Source organism: Paramisgurnus dabryanus, chromosome 1 (assembly GCF_030506205.2).
Source record: "Paramisgurnus dabryanus chromosome 1, PD_genome_1.1, whole genome shotgun sequence".
Lineage (NCBI taxonomy): Eukaryota > Metazoa > Chordata > Actinopteri > Cypriniformes > Cobitidae > Paramisgurnus > Paramisgurnus dabryanus.
In genome coordinates, this window is record NC_133337.1 from 57137142 (window position 1) to 57153534 (window position 16393).

General features: G+C 37.7%; 4 protein-coding genes across 6 annotated transcripts; 3 read left to right on the forward strand and 1 right to left on the reverse strand.

Moving 5' to 3' along the window:
• The first annotated feature begins 1599 nt into the window (after positions 1–1599).
• zdhhc4 (zDHHC palmitoyltransferase 4) lies at positions 1600–3703 on the forward strand. Of its 2 annotated transcripts, none has more exons than XM_065242513.1 (7): positions 1600–1673; positions 1902–2049; positions 2151–2224; positions 2445–2623; positions 2707–2832; positions 2966–3210; positions 3314–3703. In XM_065242513.1, exons 2-7 carry the CDS (start codon positions 1927–1929, stop codon positions 3602–3604), a joined length of 1038 nt encoding a protein of 345 aa, XP_065098585.1. In that variant the 5' UTR covers positions 1600–1673; positions 1902–1926; the 3' UTR covers positions 3605–3703. The 2 variants fall into 2 exon arrangements, with proteins under 2 accessions (XP_065098585.1, XP_065098586.1); XM_065242514.1 differs by having other exon boundaries at positions 1609–1673; positions 1917–2049.
• A 1823-nt stretch (positions 3704–5526) lies between these two features.
• pgp (phosphoglycolate phosphatase) lies at positions 5527–7684 on the forward strand. Its single transcript, XM_065242515.1, has 2 exons — positions 5527–6323; positions 6615–7684. Exons 1-2 carry the CDS (start codon positions 5729–5731, stop codon positions 6938–6940), a joined length of 921 nt encoding a protein of 306 aa, XP_065098587.1. The 5' UTR covers positions 5527–5728; the 3' UTR covers positions 6941–7684.
• Positions 7685–7972: 288 nt separating this feature from the next.
• Positions 7973–12174, forward strand: bricd5 (BRICHOS domain containing 5). The gene is made up of 6 exons (XM_065242516.2): positions 7973–8363; positions 8551–8679; positions 8754–8900; positions 8977–9084; positions 10578–10731; positions 11033–12174. Exons 1-6 carry the CDS (start codon positions 8310–8312, stop codon positions 11125–11127), a joined length of 687 nt encoding a protein of 228 aa, XP_065098588.1. The 5' UTR covers positions 7973–8309; the 3' UTR covers positions 11128–12174.
• Positions 12175–12898: 724 nt separating this feature from the next.
• mlst8 (MTOR associated protein, LST8 homolog (S. cerevisiae)) lies at positions 12899–16297 on the reverse strand. 2 transcript variants are annotated; one of them, XM_065242521.1, is made up of 9 exons: positions 16171–16297; positions 15328–15470; positions 15148–15199; positions 14907–15069; positions 14755–14830; positions 14502–14654; positions 13488–13612; positions 13227–13390; positions 12899–13132 (listed from the first exon to the last, which is right to left on the reverse strand). In XM_065242521.1, the coding sequence occupies exons 2-9, from the start codon at positions 15454–15456 to the stop codon at positions 13014–13016; spliced, it is 981 nt and encodes a 326-aa protein (XP_065098593.1). In that variant the 5' UTR covers positions 15457–15470; positions 16171–16297; the 3' UTR covers positions 12899–13013. The 2 variants fall into 2 exon arrangements, with proteins under 2 accessions (XP_065098593.1, XP_065098594.1); XM_065242522.1 differs by having other exon boundaries at positions 15328–15473; positions 16171–16292.
• Between the last annotated feature and the right edge of the window lie 96 nt (positions 16298–16393).

Here is a 16393-nt window from a genome sequence, read left to right on the forward strand (position 1 = left end):
GTTAAAGGCTTAAGCAGAGGCAAGTTATACACTGCTCAAATCAATTATTTAGTGCTTGTATATCCACACTGTTTCTCATTCAACATCTCCTCTTACAACAGAGAGGCAATTGGGTATATGGACTGGTGTCCAAACTGCATCCATAACATTGAGTATTTGTGAATATGTTTCATGTTAATACAATAAAAAAGTCATCTGACAGTAAATTCTGTTTTTTTTGTACTGAAAATTATGAAATCGTGTAGATGTGTTGTTTAGTAAAATAATGTGCACTTTTAGAATAATGTATACACAAAAATGTAACATGGTGGTAATATTCCTTGAAACTTCCTTTCAATTTAAATATAAATTGTACACCTCTAAATACAAAATAGGATCAAAAGGAAAGGTAACAGAAACCAAAACATACAACAACAACAATATTAATTACATTACGTGTATTACTTTTAAACAACTTAGCTTTAAGCATCAGAAACACTTTCTTCATATCCATAAACATATCAAGGATTTACAAATAGGCACATACCTTAAAAGACAGTTTCTCCTTAGTTTGCACACTAGAGATTCTTGAAGGGTTGTGATACCTCTCCTTTGAGACATCACCGCTGTGTCTGTGCAGGTCTGTAACTTGATAACTGAGGCAAGAGTTAAAGATCTATGGCAACCCTTTGATGAAAACAATTGTACATTTGACATTTGGCTGGGAAGAAGTGACGAAATGCAAAAAAAAAAAAAATGTTAATTTTGTTTGATAATTGATTTGTGTAAATTATAAAAGCCCCCATGAAATAAAATGTAACTGTTCTCCTTTTAGCATAAATACGTTATTAGTATAATATATACTGGTATGGTCCAAAACACTTGACAAAATTCTCATACAGACGATATAACAATTCAAAAACTACAGTAGCCTATGGCACGTGCGCTACAGAAGTCTAGAATTTTTATGACATCACCTTCAGCTTCTCATCAAATTTCGTGTCAAATGAAATGGTCAAAAAAAAAAAAAATGGTCTCAAGTGGTTTTAGATGCTGAAGCTTCTGGATAGACGTCAACACATCAAATAATGCTGCAAATTCCTAGGCACTTCATAAAAACACTTTAAGAGTTATCAGAGAATGATCGCCACAAGAGGGCGGAAGTAAGTTAAATTTTTTAGATTTAGATTAAAGTTTATGAGGATACATTAATTAAAACTTACACGGAAATATTTAAAAAAAAAAAAAAAAAACACAGATATTTTATTAAGAAATAGGAACTTAGTTTTATTTTATTTGGACTTTAAGTTCTAAGAGAAATTACAATTCTTGAGACTTTTATACGATATTGTTTAATGCTTTATAAATTATTTATAATATATGCGTTGTATTACATATTAAATCGTGAAATTTATCTCACATTTATTTAATGTAGCCTACAATTATACATCTTCCACTAATTACATATAATCTCGTTTTCTTTATAACGGTAATTTGAAACATAAGATTTCTTTAAAAACGTTTTTGCAAGCTTGAAAAAAATCTACATCAAACCGACAATTAAAAAAAAAAAATTCAACAAGAGATCCGCAATGACTTTTATTTTGACAGCACAGTAATCGTAAGTTCCTCTACTTCATTGTAGTTCCGCTCCACGCAAAACACCATACAGATCGTTTGATGATGATACTCAGGTAAATAAAGATAAAAATAAATCAATTTATTTTCCTTTAACTAAGTACACACTGTCACAACTTTATGACATATAAGGTTTTTTTAATGTAACGTTATTTCGGCATAAACAGTACAGGGTTTAGCCTAACTTACCTGTCTTACCTGTTCAGACACAGTTATGATTTAAGCTTTCTTTCTCATCATCTACAAATAAAAATCACTGAATGAAACTAATGTAATTATTACAGTTTCGTCCTGCTCAGGTAGTTGCAAATGGACTTTCTCACTTTGTTTGGTATATATGTGGCGGTGGTGCTCACCTGCATTGCTCTGGTTTGCAAGTATTCAGGACATCAACAGACACCTCTCGGCCGGCTTTTGGACACAGTCATAGGTGTAAGAGCTTTTGGACTATACCCCCAAACTCAAGCCTTGTATGTATGAATACTGCGTCTGTTAACTTATAAATGTAATGATGAATATGTTATGTCTTCAAGGTTGTCTCTCCATGGATCCCTCAATGTCTGCAAAGCATTTGCTACAGTGCTTTGCACAGATTATTTCATCAGAGGCAAGTTATTATGATGTTTATGAATGTTAATCTTAACAGTGTCACTATATTTTATGAATACTTATTGTCAACCTGCACACTAGTTGTTGGATATGAACACATTTTATAAACACTTGTCTCCAAACCCCTTTAACTATCACTTAATATCAATAGTTGATTTGTTAGTAAATTTATTTGGGATTTGTAATGTAACATACTTTGTTTCTTTCCTATACACCAGGAACAACCTCTTCCTTTACATGCATCTGTTACTTGAAGTTGCTGTGTATGCGGAGTTCTCCTATGAGGTTTTTGGCTTTTGTTTGGATATGGGCACAAGTTTAATCAGCTTGTGCGTTCCCTACGTCCTACTTGCGCTGAAGTCTTATCTGTTCTACCTGTGTTGTAGCAGGGATCCAGGTAAGAACACGATTGCTACCTTGTATTTTTTTGGTCATTAAAGAAATCAAATTGGATATTTCAATGTCAGTTTTGTTCACAAGGCACATTGACAAAGGAAAACCATAACGCACAATTGAAGGTGTACCAGTATGATGAAAAACTGTTCCATAAGGGAATTAGATGTTCGACCTGTGACCTGGTGAAACCGGCCCGTTCCAAACATTGTAGTACGTATCCTCCATTTTAAGATCAGATAGTCCTTGCGGTCACTGTCTTCCTATACTCTTGTTTTGTTGGTAGTTGAATCCAGTTCCTTTTAATCTCAGATAAGCTCATTTTAGGTTGACTTCTTTTGTTTAGGAGTTTGCAACCGCTGTGTCCAGAGGTTCGACCACCACTGTGTGTGGGTGAATAACTGCATCGGTGCTCAGAACACTAGGTACTTCCTACTGTACCTCATGAGTGTATGTGCAATTGCAGCTGATATTGCAGTCCTTATAGCAGATATGTTGCTCCAAACTGTTGTGAGATCTGGACTCCTTCATGCTCACTACATTGATGAGCAGGGTCAGCAACAACCTGCTGGGTTGCTCTTTATTATTCAGGTAAGTGTGTAAAACACCACAGAAGTGATCTTTATTAATAATTTTAACGTAGTCCATTGATTTTCCTGATTTCTCTAATCTGTTTTTTTCCCATTTTGTACAGCATCTGTTTCTGACCTTCCCAAGGATTGTCTTCATGCTGGGGTTCTTGGTATTCGTCTTTTTCCTTTTGGCAGGTTATTCAATGTTCCACACGTATCTGGCTTTGATAAATCAAACCTCTAATGAGTGGTTTAAGGGAAAAGGCCACAGTTGTCAGCATTGCTATCCTTACTCTGGACACAGTTGCAGGACTTCATACAATCTGTTTAGAGGTTTCTATCACAGGGGAATACTCAAAAATCTTGGAGAAATCTTTTGGCCTTTATGTCCTGTTATGAAAAAAGACAATTAAGAAAATCACGTGGTCCTCTTTTTAAGTGTGTATTTGTATTTCTCTGTGTTGTATTTTGGTAAATGGGATTTTTTAAAATAAATATTTTATTGCAATGTGGTTAGTTTTTGTTATAGTGTCTTTAAAGCAGGAGTGGGGAACCCTGAGTCCTGGAGGGCCACTGTCCTGCAGAGTTTAGTGACTTTAATTAGATTTTTCAGGTGTGTTTAATTCGGGTTGGAACTAAACTCTGCAGGACAGTGGCCCTCCAGGACCGTGGCCCTCCAGGACCAGGGTTCCCCACCCCTGCTTTAAAGACTCACTTAATGTAAGTGGTGTAAGGGATCTCAGGTTTCAGAAGGAGAACAAAACTGCAATCGTTCCCGGGTTTCGGACAAACATGTCTGAGAGCGTTGCTAGAGTACGAATATATTGCATTGCAATATGTAGCATTTATTAACACTAAATCAAAACTAAATAACAGATTCGTAAATGAAAAGGTTTAATAAATGTACTGTCTAAAGTTACAATTGAAATGGTTACACTATAAATGCATGAAATGGTAAATAATACAAACAACTGTTTCCAATGTATGTGAGATATTACCTGATAAGATAGAGAAACAGAGAAAGAAAGTTTAGAAGAAAGAGATTTAGACTTGAGAACTGGAATCTAGGCCTATGTTCTGAACCCCAGAGCTCATGAAAACCATGACCTTTATCCTCTATCCCTTGACAATGTGACTAAACCTAACATGATACATTCAAACTGACCAATCAGAAGATCACCTTTAACCCCCACTGTACTTGACCAAACCCAATATAATACAATCAAACTGACCAATCAGAAGATCACCTTTAACCCCCACTGTTTTGGATAAACAGCTGTGACAATAGTCTTTGATCACTTTCAGCGCAGGAATGCAGATGGTACAGGTAGACTACTCCTCCGAAATTTAAAATATGTGTTCGGAGTGTCGTGTGGGGCTCGTCATGTCAAAATATGTGTTCAGTGGTTCATGTGACCCTATGTGCATCATGCGTCATGTCAACATACGTGCCTTCTGCACATACATCAAAAGGGGTTTATAAGAGATATAAGAGACGCTTACGTTCATAATAATACTCGCAAGATACTTATTTATCACTAAACTCAGTATCTGGCAAATGTGTTTCTTTTATCATAAACTCCTTTGAAGCATCTGCAGCAGGAATCTATTTAGACATGATGGGCTAAATACTAGCAATGCTGAGCAACATACGCCCGTCAAATTTCTGGGGCAAAACTTTGTTTCATCCGGCTTGTTACTTTAAGATGCGTGTCATGCAATATCCACTTCTTGCCGTATGGTTGTAGTATTTTTTTTACTAAATACTACAATAAATACGTGAAGTAGAACCACCGAAAGCATTTGATATTTTGAGCTTTCAGTCCTGAGGTGTTTTTATTTTACAGCAACTGTTTGAAAATTTGTGTCACTTTCAACCGGTCAGTGTGCTCCCGCTAGACTCAGGGCACAACTGAAAAGTAGGGTTGACAAAATATATATCTTTTTATCTTGGCAGCATTTTCAGTCACACACCTTCCATTGATGTCCATACATAACTTTTTCCTCTGGATTTCTAATATTAAAAATATCATAACTTTCTCAATCCTCAACGGATTTTTACAATTCAGGTATCTTTGTAAATGGGAATGTCTGCTCTGTTTAGTCATGTGATACATTTTGGGGTTTTTGAAAATGTTGTACAATAAAACACTTAAAAGCCACAAAACATTAATTTTGATTTTATGCGGACTTTAAAGGTCGTTAAGTGTAAACCCACAGTACATATGTGTGAGAACACGCCCTTAATTGGCTATTTTATTTGGGTTACTGGTCCTTTAAACCGTTGCGGAAGTGCCTGAGTAATTTAAAACGTCACATACAGTGTCATCATGCAGTGTCATACTGGCCAAACGAATGAATCGCTTGCTCGAGGCAGCGTGTGTCGACTAGTGCAGCAGCTATTCATTTTCCAGTGCCCTGTCATTCTCTATCTGGTCTAAACCGGTCGCCGGTTAGCAGATTAAATATCAACAGAAGATCGGATAGTATTTTAGGACAAACCGAGGACAAGAATATCTCTGGACGAAAATAACTCGATGGCTGCATCTAAATGTACGCGACTGAACGGCGCTTTGACCAGACAGTTACTTGAGTCCGTTGACAGCGTCCTGTTTGACTGCGACGGCGTGATATGGCGAGGGGATCAGGCCATTCCCGGAGCCCCAGAAGTGATCAAAACACTAAAGAAAAATGGAAAGCGGGTGTTTTATGTCACGAACAACAGCAGCAAGACCCGACAAATGTACGCGGATAAATTAGGGAAACTCGGTTTCGACGCCACCGAGGACGAGGTGTTCGGGACGGCGTACTGCGCTGCGATCTACCTTAAAACTGTGTGCAAAGTTGAAGGGAAGGTCTATTTGATCGGGAGCAATGCGATGGGACAAGAGCTCGAGAAGATGGGGATCCAGCAGGTCGGTGTGGGTCCTGACCCCATCTCGGGGGTTCAGATTGACTGGGCGAATGTCCCTCTCGATAACGAGGTCCAGGCGGTTCTGGTGGGCTTTGATGAACATTTTAGTTACATGAAGCTCAACAGAGCCTTGCAGTACCTGTGTAACCCTGAATGTCAGTTTGTGGGCACCAACACGGACAATAGGTTGCCCTTGGAGGGTGGCAAGGCAGTACCGGGTGAGTATTTATGAAACTGCTTAAAATATGTGAAGCCGTCTCTGTGAAATCAAATTTTTAGTTTAGGAGCAACGTTTGATTTCACATTAATTGACACGGTCTTACTCAGTCAACATTAAAGATGTCAAGGTTATATATTTCACAAAATGTTCTTTTACATTATCATGTATAATGATTTTTTTATATAACACAAATGAGTTTTCACAGACTGGGTCACGTATATGAACTGGCTGCATGCCATCTAACATTGTGATTGTGATGTTATCATAATAACTTTGTCTTTGACTACAGGGACAGGGTGCCTCCTAAGGGCAGTGGAGACCGCTGCACAACGCCAGGCCCAAGTGGTGGGCAAACCCAGCAACTTTATGTTTGACTGTGTGGCCAGACAGTTTGGCCTAAACCCTGATAGGTGTCTAATGGTGGGAGATAGACTGGACACTGATATAATGCTGGGCTCAAACTGCGGCCTGAAAACTTTGCTGGCCCTCACAGGAGTTTCTACGGTTGCGGATGCAGAGGCGAACCAGATGAGCGAATGCCCTCAACGTCAGAAAATGGTGCCCGATTACTATATCGACAGCATTGCTGATATTTTACCTGCACTGGATGCATAAACGTTCTTGACTTGACATATACCCGCTTCACTATAGAATATTTTAATGAGGGTATCTGCTTGAATCAAAGTAACCTATTTTAACATTAAATTAAACATTTTTAAATATTTACATTTTATTTGAATCTACACAAACTGTAGTTAATTTACTCATTTACATTTCTTTACATAAATGTCTTTGTCTATACAAAATTTTATTGCCAGGATTCAATTGAAACAGGCCTACCTCCTTTGGAAGTTCCGACTGTAACATTTTTATTTTTGAAATATAAGGGCAATATGTGTTTTTTTCCGTTTTTTTAAGTTTAGTTTGTTTCATTGTTTATTATTTGTCTGAAACCTTACTTGTTCAAGTTGTCTTCTGAATGAATAGCAATTCATAAACACTGAGCAGCATTGAAGTATTATAAAGTGATACTAATATATTCAGAAATAAGTGTAACACTCAGGTACTAAAAGAACACGGATGGCTCTTTTCATGGTGTTCAAATGCATTTCACTGTGCTTATGGCTGACAAAAAGGAATGAATATTTGCAATGATTATATTTTGCACTTTATAAATGCACTCTTAACACCATCAACATGTTAAGATTTTAATTCTCAACTCATCATCTGAACAAGCATTCTACATGATTGAACAAATAAAACAACCATTTTAACGAATTGTGTACATTTTATTATATTCTGTGTAGGGTTGACAAAAGTTGAATCACATGCAAAATAAAAGTTTGTCTTTGCATAATATATTTATGTGTGTGATTATTATGTATTTATAAATACACACATGTAAAACTTTAATTAAATAGATATTTATATATATAACATTTTAATGTATATATAAAATATATTAAAATATAAATATATATATATACACACACACACACACACATGTAAATGTTTCTTAAATGCATGCATGTTTGTGTGTTTATATACACAAAATAATCACACAGTGCAGTGCCATACATATATTATGCAAAAACATTTATTTTTATATGCGATTAATCGCGGTTAATCTTTTGACTGCCCTAATTCTGTGTATATTTTTCCACTGATCGTTACTGAAAAACCAAAACTTAAAAGTCACCTTGGTCAGTCAGCAGCCTTAAGCCGGGGTCAGTCATTGTATCTTAAAAACTGGCTCGGTGTGACGAAAAGCCCTGTCCACAGCACAGTTCTACCCGTCCCCTTTGTCTATTGTCTGGTTTGGGGTAGCTAGCCAGTGGGTTGGACTACCTGGTGCGAGGCAAAAGGTGGGGGGCAGAGGATGGCAGGGAGTTGTTAGAGAGCTATAGTACAGACTTTTGTCATGACCATCGCCTGATGCAGTAAAGAGTGAGACAGGTACTGAGGAGAAGCAAAAAAGGCCAGAATGGTGAGGTGCTGGAGGCATTCAGAAGCCAGCTTGGAGGACCCACATTGCTTGGTGAGATTTGATGCAATTTATTACTGCTTACCATTAGCAATATATATACAATATGTCAGTGTGCTGTACACATTTTTGCTTCATGAGCAAACATTTGGACTGCGGCTTCTAATGTTATATGAACAAACCGTAAATCGTTTTTAAGATGATTTCACGTTTGAAATTTTTCACTTTGGCTTTTACCCAGCACTGTGGTCCTGTGGATTTTTGCAGAATTCCTCACAAAGTAATCTGGGGGAGTCTTGCGGCCACGCTGCTCGTTGTTGTCATTGGCCTTGGTGTGACTGCACATCTAGTTCTACAGCACAAAAGACAAGTAAGCATTTCAATCTTTGCACACAATTATTCATGTTTATTAACATTGAATAGCGATTATTTTTTTCTGTACAGTCTTCATTGCAGGTTGTCAGAATCCCTGATCACACAAGTGACTTTATCAATCAGTCTGCGTTGATTGACAAGCACAACAATGTAGTGACCTACTCTGTGACTTCACGTGTCAACCACACATCCACTGTGATTTTTGACATGAGACAGGTAAGACTTTCGTAGTCCAAGGAGGATTAAACATTTTCTCCAAAGCTCAGTAACGTTTCATTTATCTCTTTCTTAGGGGTTGGTATGCTATAAACCTGACAACCAGGACAGCTGCTTTCTTCGCCAGATGGAAAGTTTGGATTATGAGAACGTGAAATCTCAACTGAATAAGTCAGAGCAAGAGGTAAAGGATTTTTCGGTGGTTTTAAGATGATTTTGATAGTATTTAATTAAGGCTGCTGGTACGAAACAGACATTATGAACAAACTGTTTTAAAAATGTAATGATTTAAATATGAATTTGTCATTATTTGTGAGTCTCATCATGTAATTATGATATAAGGAGACTCAAAGATTTACTTCAATTATTGATTTCATTATTTGACACGATCTTACTCAGTCAATATTAAAGTTCACATTTATTCACCAGTGTGTTGTTTTAACCCCATATGATGTATTGTTTTTAATGGAAATGTTGATGTTTCATTCAATGAAAGTCAATGGGTACTTGCATAGTCAACATTCCACCAAATCTCTCTTATTCTGATAAAGAAAGGAAGTCATGTGGGTTCAGAACAACATAAGAGTTAGTAAGTAATGACAGAATTTTAATTTTGGTAATCTGTCCCTTTATCAGGGTACCTAACTCTGAAGAAGCTGCACAAGGTCTCTGCTTTTACCTCTTTAGGCCACTTAACCTACACTCTAAAAAATGCATTGGGTAAAAAGGGTTGAACCAAACTATTTAACGCAAAACATTTTTTATCTTTGACCCAACAATGGGTTAAAACAACCCAGCATAGGTTAAATTACAACCCAACAGGTTGGGTTCATCCCTTTTTGACCCAGCAGTGTACTGTATGTGCTACATATGCATAAAAGCCTAAATTGGAGCTGGTTGGCAAATTGACTGACACTTGAACACAGCACCACCCGGGTGCTCTTAGGTAAATGAGAGCGCTCTTTTGGTTGCATTGTCCAGAAAAGGAGTAATGGACCGCACCAGCTCAGGAGATCTTAGTGCTCCCGAGTCCGAATTCCTCAGACCATCTGATCCACCTCGACTGGATCGCGTTACAGGATAGGACCACAGGGTGCACAATAGCCACTCTGTTGGCTTTTTCCTCTTATAAGTCACTCTTGGAAAGACAGACTTCCCTTCCGCAAACAGAGCGGAGACCTGTGCTGGACACGCTTCTCTCAGCACTTAACAAGGTGATTCAATGCTGGGTTATGATCTGCGCAGAATGGATAAGGTTGTCACTGTTGAACCGATCCAGTATCACCATCCAGTTGGAGAGCACTTAAAATCTTGGTCCCAGTTAAGTTTTTCGCATCATTGCATTTGATTAAAGCCATTAGAAAACTTTTGGAAATTCAACCCGCCCACCAGGAAACATGTTCATGGTAGTCAGTACCCTTTTAATGAAATTTCAATGAGCTATTGAGGGGCATAAACTGGTTGTCGCGGATTCATTCAAGCATCACTCCACTTTAACAGGTGTCTATCTGATCTCTCAATGGAGTAAGTGGTGTAATTACAAATGCCTTTTGTACCATAGGAAACACTTAAAGTCCTCAAGTCACAATTATGCGATCGAGAGCCGCACAGTAACAATAAAGTGTGTATCACATCATCACAGTATAATTTACACTGCATGTGTGATGATTCCCACAGGTCCATCAGGCCTGGCTGGTGGGAAATGAGACTGAAAGGCACACCAAGTTTTTGGGAGTGCTGTCCAGCAGTCGTGTTGATGCCTCTATTCTTCAAGAACCTCTTCAATCCCTATGTCAACAAGCCTCTGTCTATTGGACTAGAAAATCTGATGGTAAGAGTATGTCAAATTTTACATGCACGTCGAATTAAACCTAAAATTATTACCGAATATTTCATTTCATTTTTGTGGTGAATGTACAGAAAAATGCATAATATGCCAAGATAATGCATAATGCATTCTGAGATGCTCTTTAAAGAGCACAGTGTGACAGAAACTTAATCTGGTGCTCCGGGGAATCGTGACCTTTTGTAGTCGCACCAACCAAGCATAAACTGTAAAAGGACATTGGGCTGTTTATGAATGGCATCTGAGCATCCACAGAAATAAGAACCTCTGTGTTTCTTTTCTGCAGGTCCCGGAAAACAAAGACTTATTTACTTCTGCATCGACATCTGCTTTCCCAGCAACATTTGCGTCTCTGTGTGTTTCTACTACTTGCCAGAGTGAGATTCCCCTTGATTCATCACACGCCAGGAAACAAATGCTTTGACATCAGAGAGAGCAACTGGAGAAGATGCACAAATGCCATAAGAAATGCCAATCTGGTGAAAAGGCGGAAACATCATCACGTTATTTACCATATACTTATCTTCATTCTTTCTTGTATTTAGCCCCATTTTTGCAGTGGTGTTTAAACTTGGCTCGAAGACTTACTCCAGCTTGTTTCTCCTGTAACCTCATGCAGATGAGTAATGGCAAACACTGTTGGTCTATAATAAAGCACTATTGTGACAGTTAAATATATGAATGATTTTATCATTTAAGAAGGGGGTAATAAATCAAAAGGTAAATGCGTGCAGCTTGCGTTACCCCACGTTACAAAGATGTAATTTTTATTAACTTTACAAGACGTTTGGGTGTGTACAAATTGTTTTCTTTTGCAAAGTTAATGTACAAAACAAAAGTGTTTGTATTATAATACACATTTGCTTTAGCCAACATTCTCACATTGATTTGACATTTTTGTTGTCAGTTTTTTTGTCTTAAAAGTAAAGATTCATCGAATGCTCAACAACCAAAACAAATCTTTCTTCAAGACTTAAAAATGTTTCCACACCCTCACAATAGGTACAATAGGGTGACCATACATGCCATTCTTCCCAGACACGTCCTGGCAGGATTTTGGGTGCGTCATCACGTCATCAAGGTTCGCACATTTCAGTTAAAAACATAAAACATACAATCGTAGTTTCATTGTTACCTTATAATGTAACGGTTGCTTTTCTGAAATAGCACCTGAAATAATAAACCTCAATCACGTATGTGGTCGACAAATATGAGTTCTGGAAGACGCACCTGAAATCCTGGCCAGGACACGTCTGGGAAAAATGGCACGTATGGTCACCCTAGGTACAAAGCTGTCACATTTTCAAGAAGTACACTTTTGTACCTATAAGGTGCATATTGGTACCTCAAAGGTATATATCTGTAACAAAATGGTACATATTACACTGCAAAAAATGACTTTCTTACTTAGTATTTTTTTGTCTTGTTTTCAATAAAAATATCTACAAATTCTTAAATCAAGATGCTTTTTCTTGATGAGCAAAATGACCGAAGAAAATAAGTCTAGTTTTTAGACAAAAAAATATACAATTTAAGTGAATTTGTGCTTAAAACAAGCAAAATTATCTGCCAATGGGGTGAGAATTTTTTGCTTAAATTAAGTGTTTAAGAAAAAAGAAAACTTATTTTTAGATTTTTTTTTTCTTACACCCATTGGCAGATATTTTTGCTTGTTTTAAGCACAAATTCACTTAAATTGTATATATATATATATATATATATATATATATATATATATATATATATATATATATATATATATATATATATATATATATATATATATATATATATATATATATATATGCTAGACAACTGAAAACAAGACAAAACTACTAAGTAAGAAAGTCATTTTTTTCAGTGAGGACCTTTCAAAAGGTACCATCCCAGTGACAACTTTTGTACCTATATTTCTGAGAGTGCACACTGTCTAAATGTTTGCCACATTTATAAAGCGTGCACACCTCTTACTCTACCCTGGTTGCTATTCGATCATGTCATTAAAAACATTATTGTTTCTTTAAAATGTTTTCATTCTCACTTATTCGGCCGAACACTGAAAATGCTATTTTTGGTCGAATAGTTTTGGTTGCCAAACATTCGGTGCATCTCTACTTATAAGGTTACCATTAATGCAAGAAATACTACAATATATGAATGCACAAAATGTTAATTTAATACCAAGATGAGCGCTGAATAACAAATGAAGATGTCAAATTAAAAGTCCTTGTGTTATGACAGCCACAGCTATCAAAGCAGACTGCATCTCATCCAAGTACACTGTCATTAAAAGCCAAACACACCACGGCTTTCTGATGTCCGCTGTATTCGCGCTTAATCTCTCCCGTCTCCACGCACCACAGACGTGCAAGGTTATCGGAGGAAGCTAAAAATGAAAAGTAATAAAATAAGAATCACTCTATTGAGATCATTCTATTGTACATATTTGTATGCTTGCTCGCAACATTAAACACCCTCACCTGTTACTATGTACTGAGAATCTCCAGAGAAGGCACAGTCCCACATCCAACCGCGGGACGTCTCTCCTGGGTTGTTACTCTTAATGCTCAACTCTGTCATCAGAGAGAAGTTAGAGGTTCTCCAGATTTTACAAGTCTGGTCAGCTGAGCATGTGGCCAGCAATCTAGTGGAGATAAAATCAATACAAACCGATGTTATTTGATTTGCTTATCGGTTAGTTTTAATTACTCACCACATGTTTTTTTTTATAAAACACTCACGTGGAGTCTGGGCTGAATTTGCATCGTAAGGAGTAGCGTTTGTGGGCAGGAATCTTGGTCTTGGGTATCAGCTGCGTCACCTCATCCCCCATTCCACCAGCCAAATTCCACACATAACAGTTGCCCTACGGCCACCCAAACCCAAATGAACCAGAGTTCAGATACATTATGTATAGGCAAATACAAATTAGCACTGAGTCATATGGTGCTTTTCCATTGCATAGTAACCCATAGTTTGGTTTGGGTCAGCTTATTTTTGGGGGCTTTCCACTGGGTGCAATGCGTAGTACCCGTTACATTTTTTAGTACCACCTCGGTCAGGGTTCCAAGCGACCGAGCTGGTACCAAAACGTGATGTGAAAACACTGTAGATCACTGATTGGTCTGAGGGAATCGTCATTACCAGCATCACTGCTACAATGTAAAGATTAGCTTTACCTTTATGCTAGCTTGGGCTGTCTTGAGTAAACATGTTGTCATCTGTGCTTTGCTATAAGTTCCCAAACTCCCTTTTAGCGATGAAAAACATCCACAGTTTGTGAGTCAGGTACATCATAACAGCTTTTTTCCAGACTTGCAGTTTGTGGCGGCACATTCGCAACACGCACGTCCGCATATATGCTTAAATGCTACTTAAATGAGGCTCAGCACGTCGACCGATGCCACGGTGTTGTACAGAATTTGTCATGTGAGACAGAGGTAGTGATAAATGCGATGTGCAAACATCTATTTGTGGTGGTCAATTTTAATTTTGTGGCAGACTGTGAAATACTTAAATGTATGAGGATGTATTGCATTCCAACAACGCTCTTAGTTGATGTCACAGCAGTAGGCAGTGCAAATATAACGACACGCCTATAATCCTTCCCACTCCGAAGTATTACTAAACTCCATGTAAAAGCTAACCAAGGCCAAAGTGAGGGGAGCTAAGCTGACCCGACCCAAACCAAACCAAACCGTGGGGTACCATGCAGTGGAAAGTGCAAATAGTAAAGGTTTAATGCGGTTACTGACCGAGCTGTTGACTGCTGCCATATAACTGGCATCAGGGTCGATGTGAACCGAATTCACGGACACATCCGGTTCTGGGATGAGCTGTTCGTTGTGGTCGGTCTTCAAATCCCAGATGTGAATAACACCACTTTGGTCCCCAACAATTAATTCTGCCTGTAACAAACACACATGTACTTTTTTGTTTGATGGGTTTGCTTTTTAGTAGTTGTTGCCATTATCACTAAACAGAAATATTCATATGAGACCAGCTGACCTGATTGGGATGAAGGCACACACAGTTAATAGGGGCATTTACTTGGAAGATTCGTTGGCACTGTAGATTCCTCGACCTGAATGGATACAATTCAGGTTGCTTAAAACATGTCCTAAGTGATCTTTAGGCACATGACAATAACATTTCTTTACCTCAAATCCCAGATGCGAGCCATGCAGTCTTCTCCACCCGTGTACATCCATCTACCATCCTCGTGGAAGCCAACGGATGTGATGTTCTTGCTGACACCATCATAATTGATTACTGGGTTTGGATTATTCGAGTTTAAGTCATACATGCGTATGTGCTGATACCCTGAGAAGCAGAAGAAACTGACATCAGTTTGCACATAGCTTTGAGGTTTTCTGTGTACGCTACAGGATCTGAACTTACCAGCAGCAGCAATCATACTCCTATCAGGTGTTACTTCAAGGGAGTTAACTTGCTGGTGTAAGAGTTAAGCATATGTATCAAAGCATTTATTCTGAAACTCATATTTTACTGTACATAACATTGAAACTCTTTGAAATGGTTGTGTATCTGTGAGGTCAAACTTGTGTTTATAAAGGATACAGAGTCTTGGTGTTGGACAGTTCTTGTGCATATGCCGCTGTGGGCCTGCCAGAATCTGACGGTGTGATCATATCCAGCAGTGGCCAGTATAACCGGATCACTGCCCACTGTACCCTGATTCACATTCATGATCAATGTGAACCCTGCTAAAACAATACAACTTCAAATGATTTACATTTACATTACGCATTTAGCAGATGTTTTTTCCAAAACGACTTACATTAAAGTATACATTTTTATCAGTGTGTGTGTGTTTGTGTGAGTTCCCTGAGTAAGAACCAATAACCGTTGGGATGCTAACGCTCTGAGTCTGAGCTATACGGGAGCATTATGTAAAAAACACTAAAAGCCACTTACAAATGAGGTAACATTTACATTTTTACTAAGTTAGTTATAGTGTTTTGGGCCTTATTCCAGTAGGAATTAACTTAATGGTGTTCTACTGGTTCCCTTCAGCCAGATAACACCCCACCAATATAACTTAACCCCAAAACCTCCGACTTTATTACACTGTCGATTAAAACCAATACATTTCCCGTTAAATGCATTAGCATTAAATGCTTTTATATCCAGGGAAATTTTCGCTAATGATAGTTTTGACTGACAGGTGTTTTGACAACAAATGTTTTTATTACGGGTTCAAGCACGAAGTCCTGAGAGCCCTATTATAATTGCTAAGGTTTTTATTATTTTCTTTTGTAATTAACCTACAAGTAAGCCGTTCAGTGAGGAAATTATGATAATAAAACCCCTGAGGCATTTAGCATGAACTGCTTTATTTGATCTCTAAAGGGATAACTGACAATATTAATTAAAATATTCAACTCAAATCAATACTCTTACCTGAGGGCAAATGGTGTACAAAAAATCCGATGAGCTAAATGTATAAGAATAACAACATTTACAGCGCAAAGCACATTATTTACATTAATGTCAAACGTGTCACCCCTAAATGCGTCCCCCCAGAAACAATTCCAAAATAAAAGTTCCGAGTTCAAAGTACAGTGTTTATTTTTTATAGTTTATTCATATTTTTTGAATTTTAGTGAATCAATGACAACTTTTA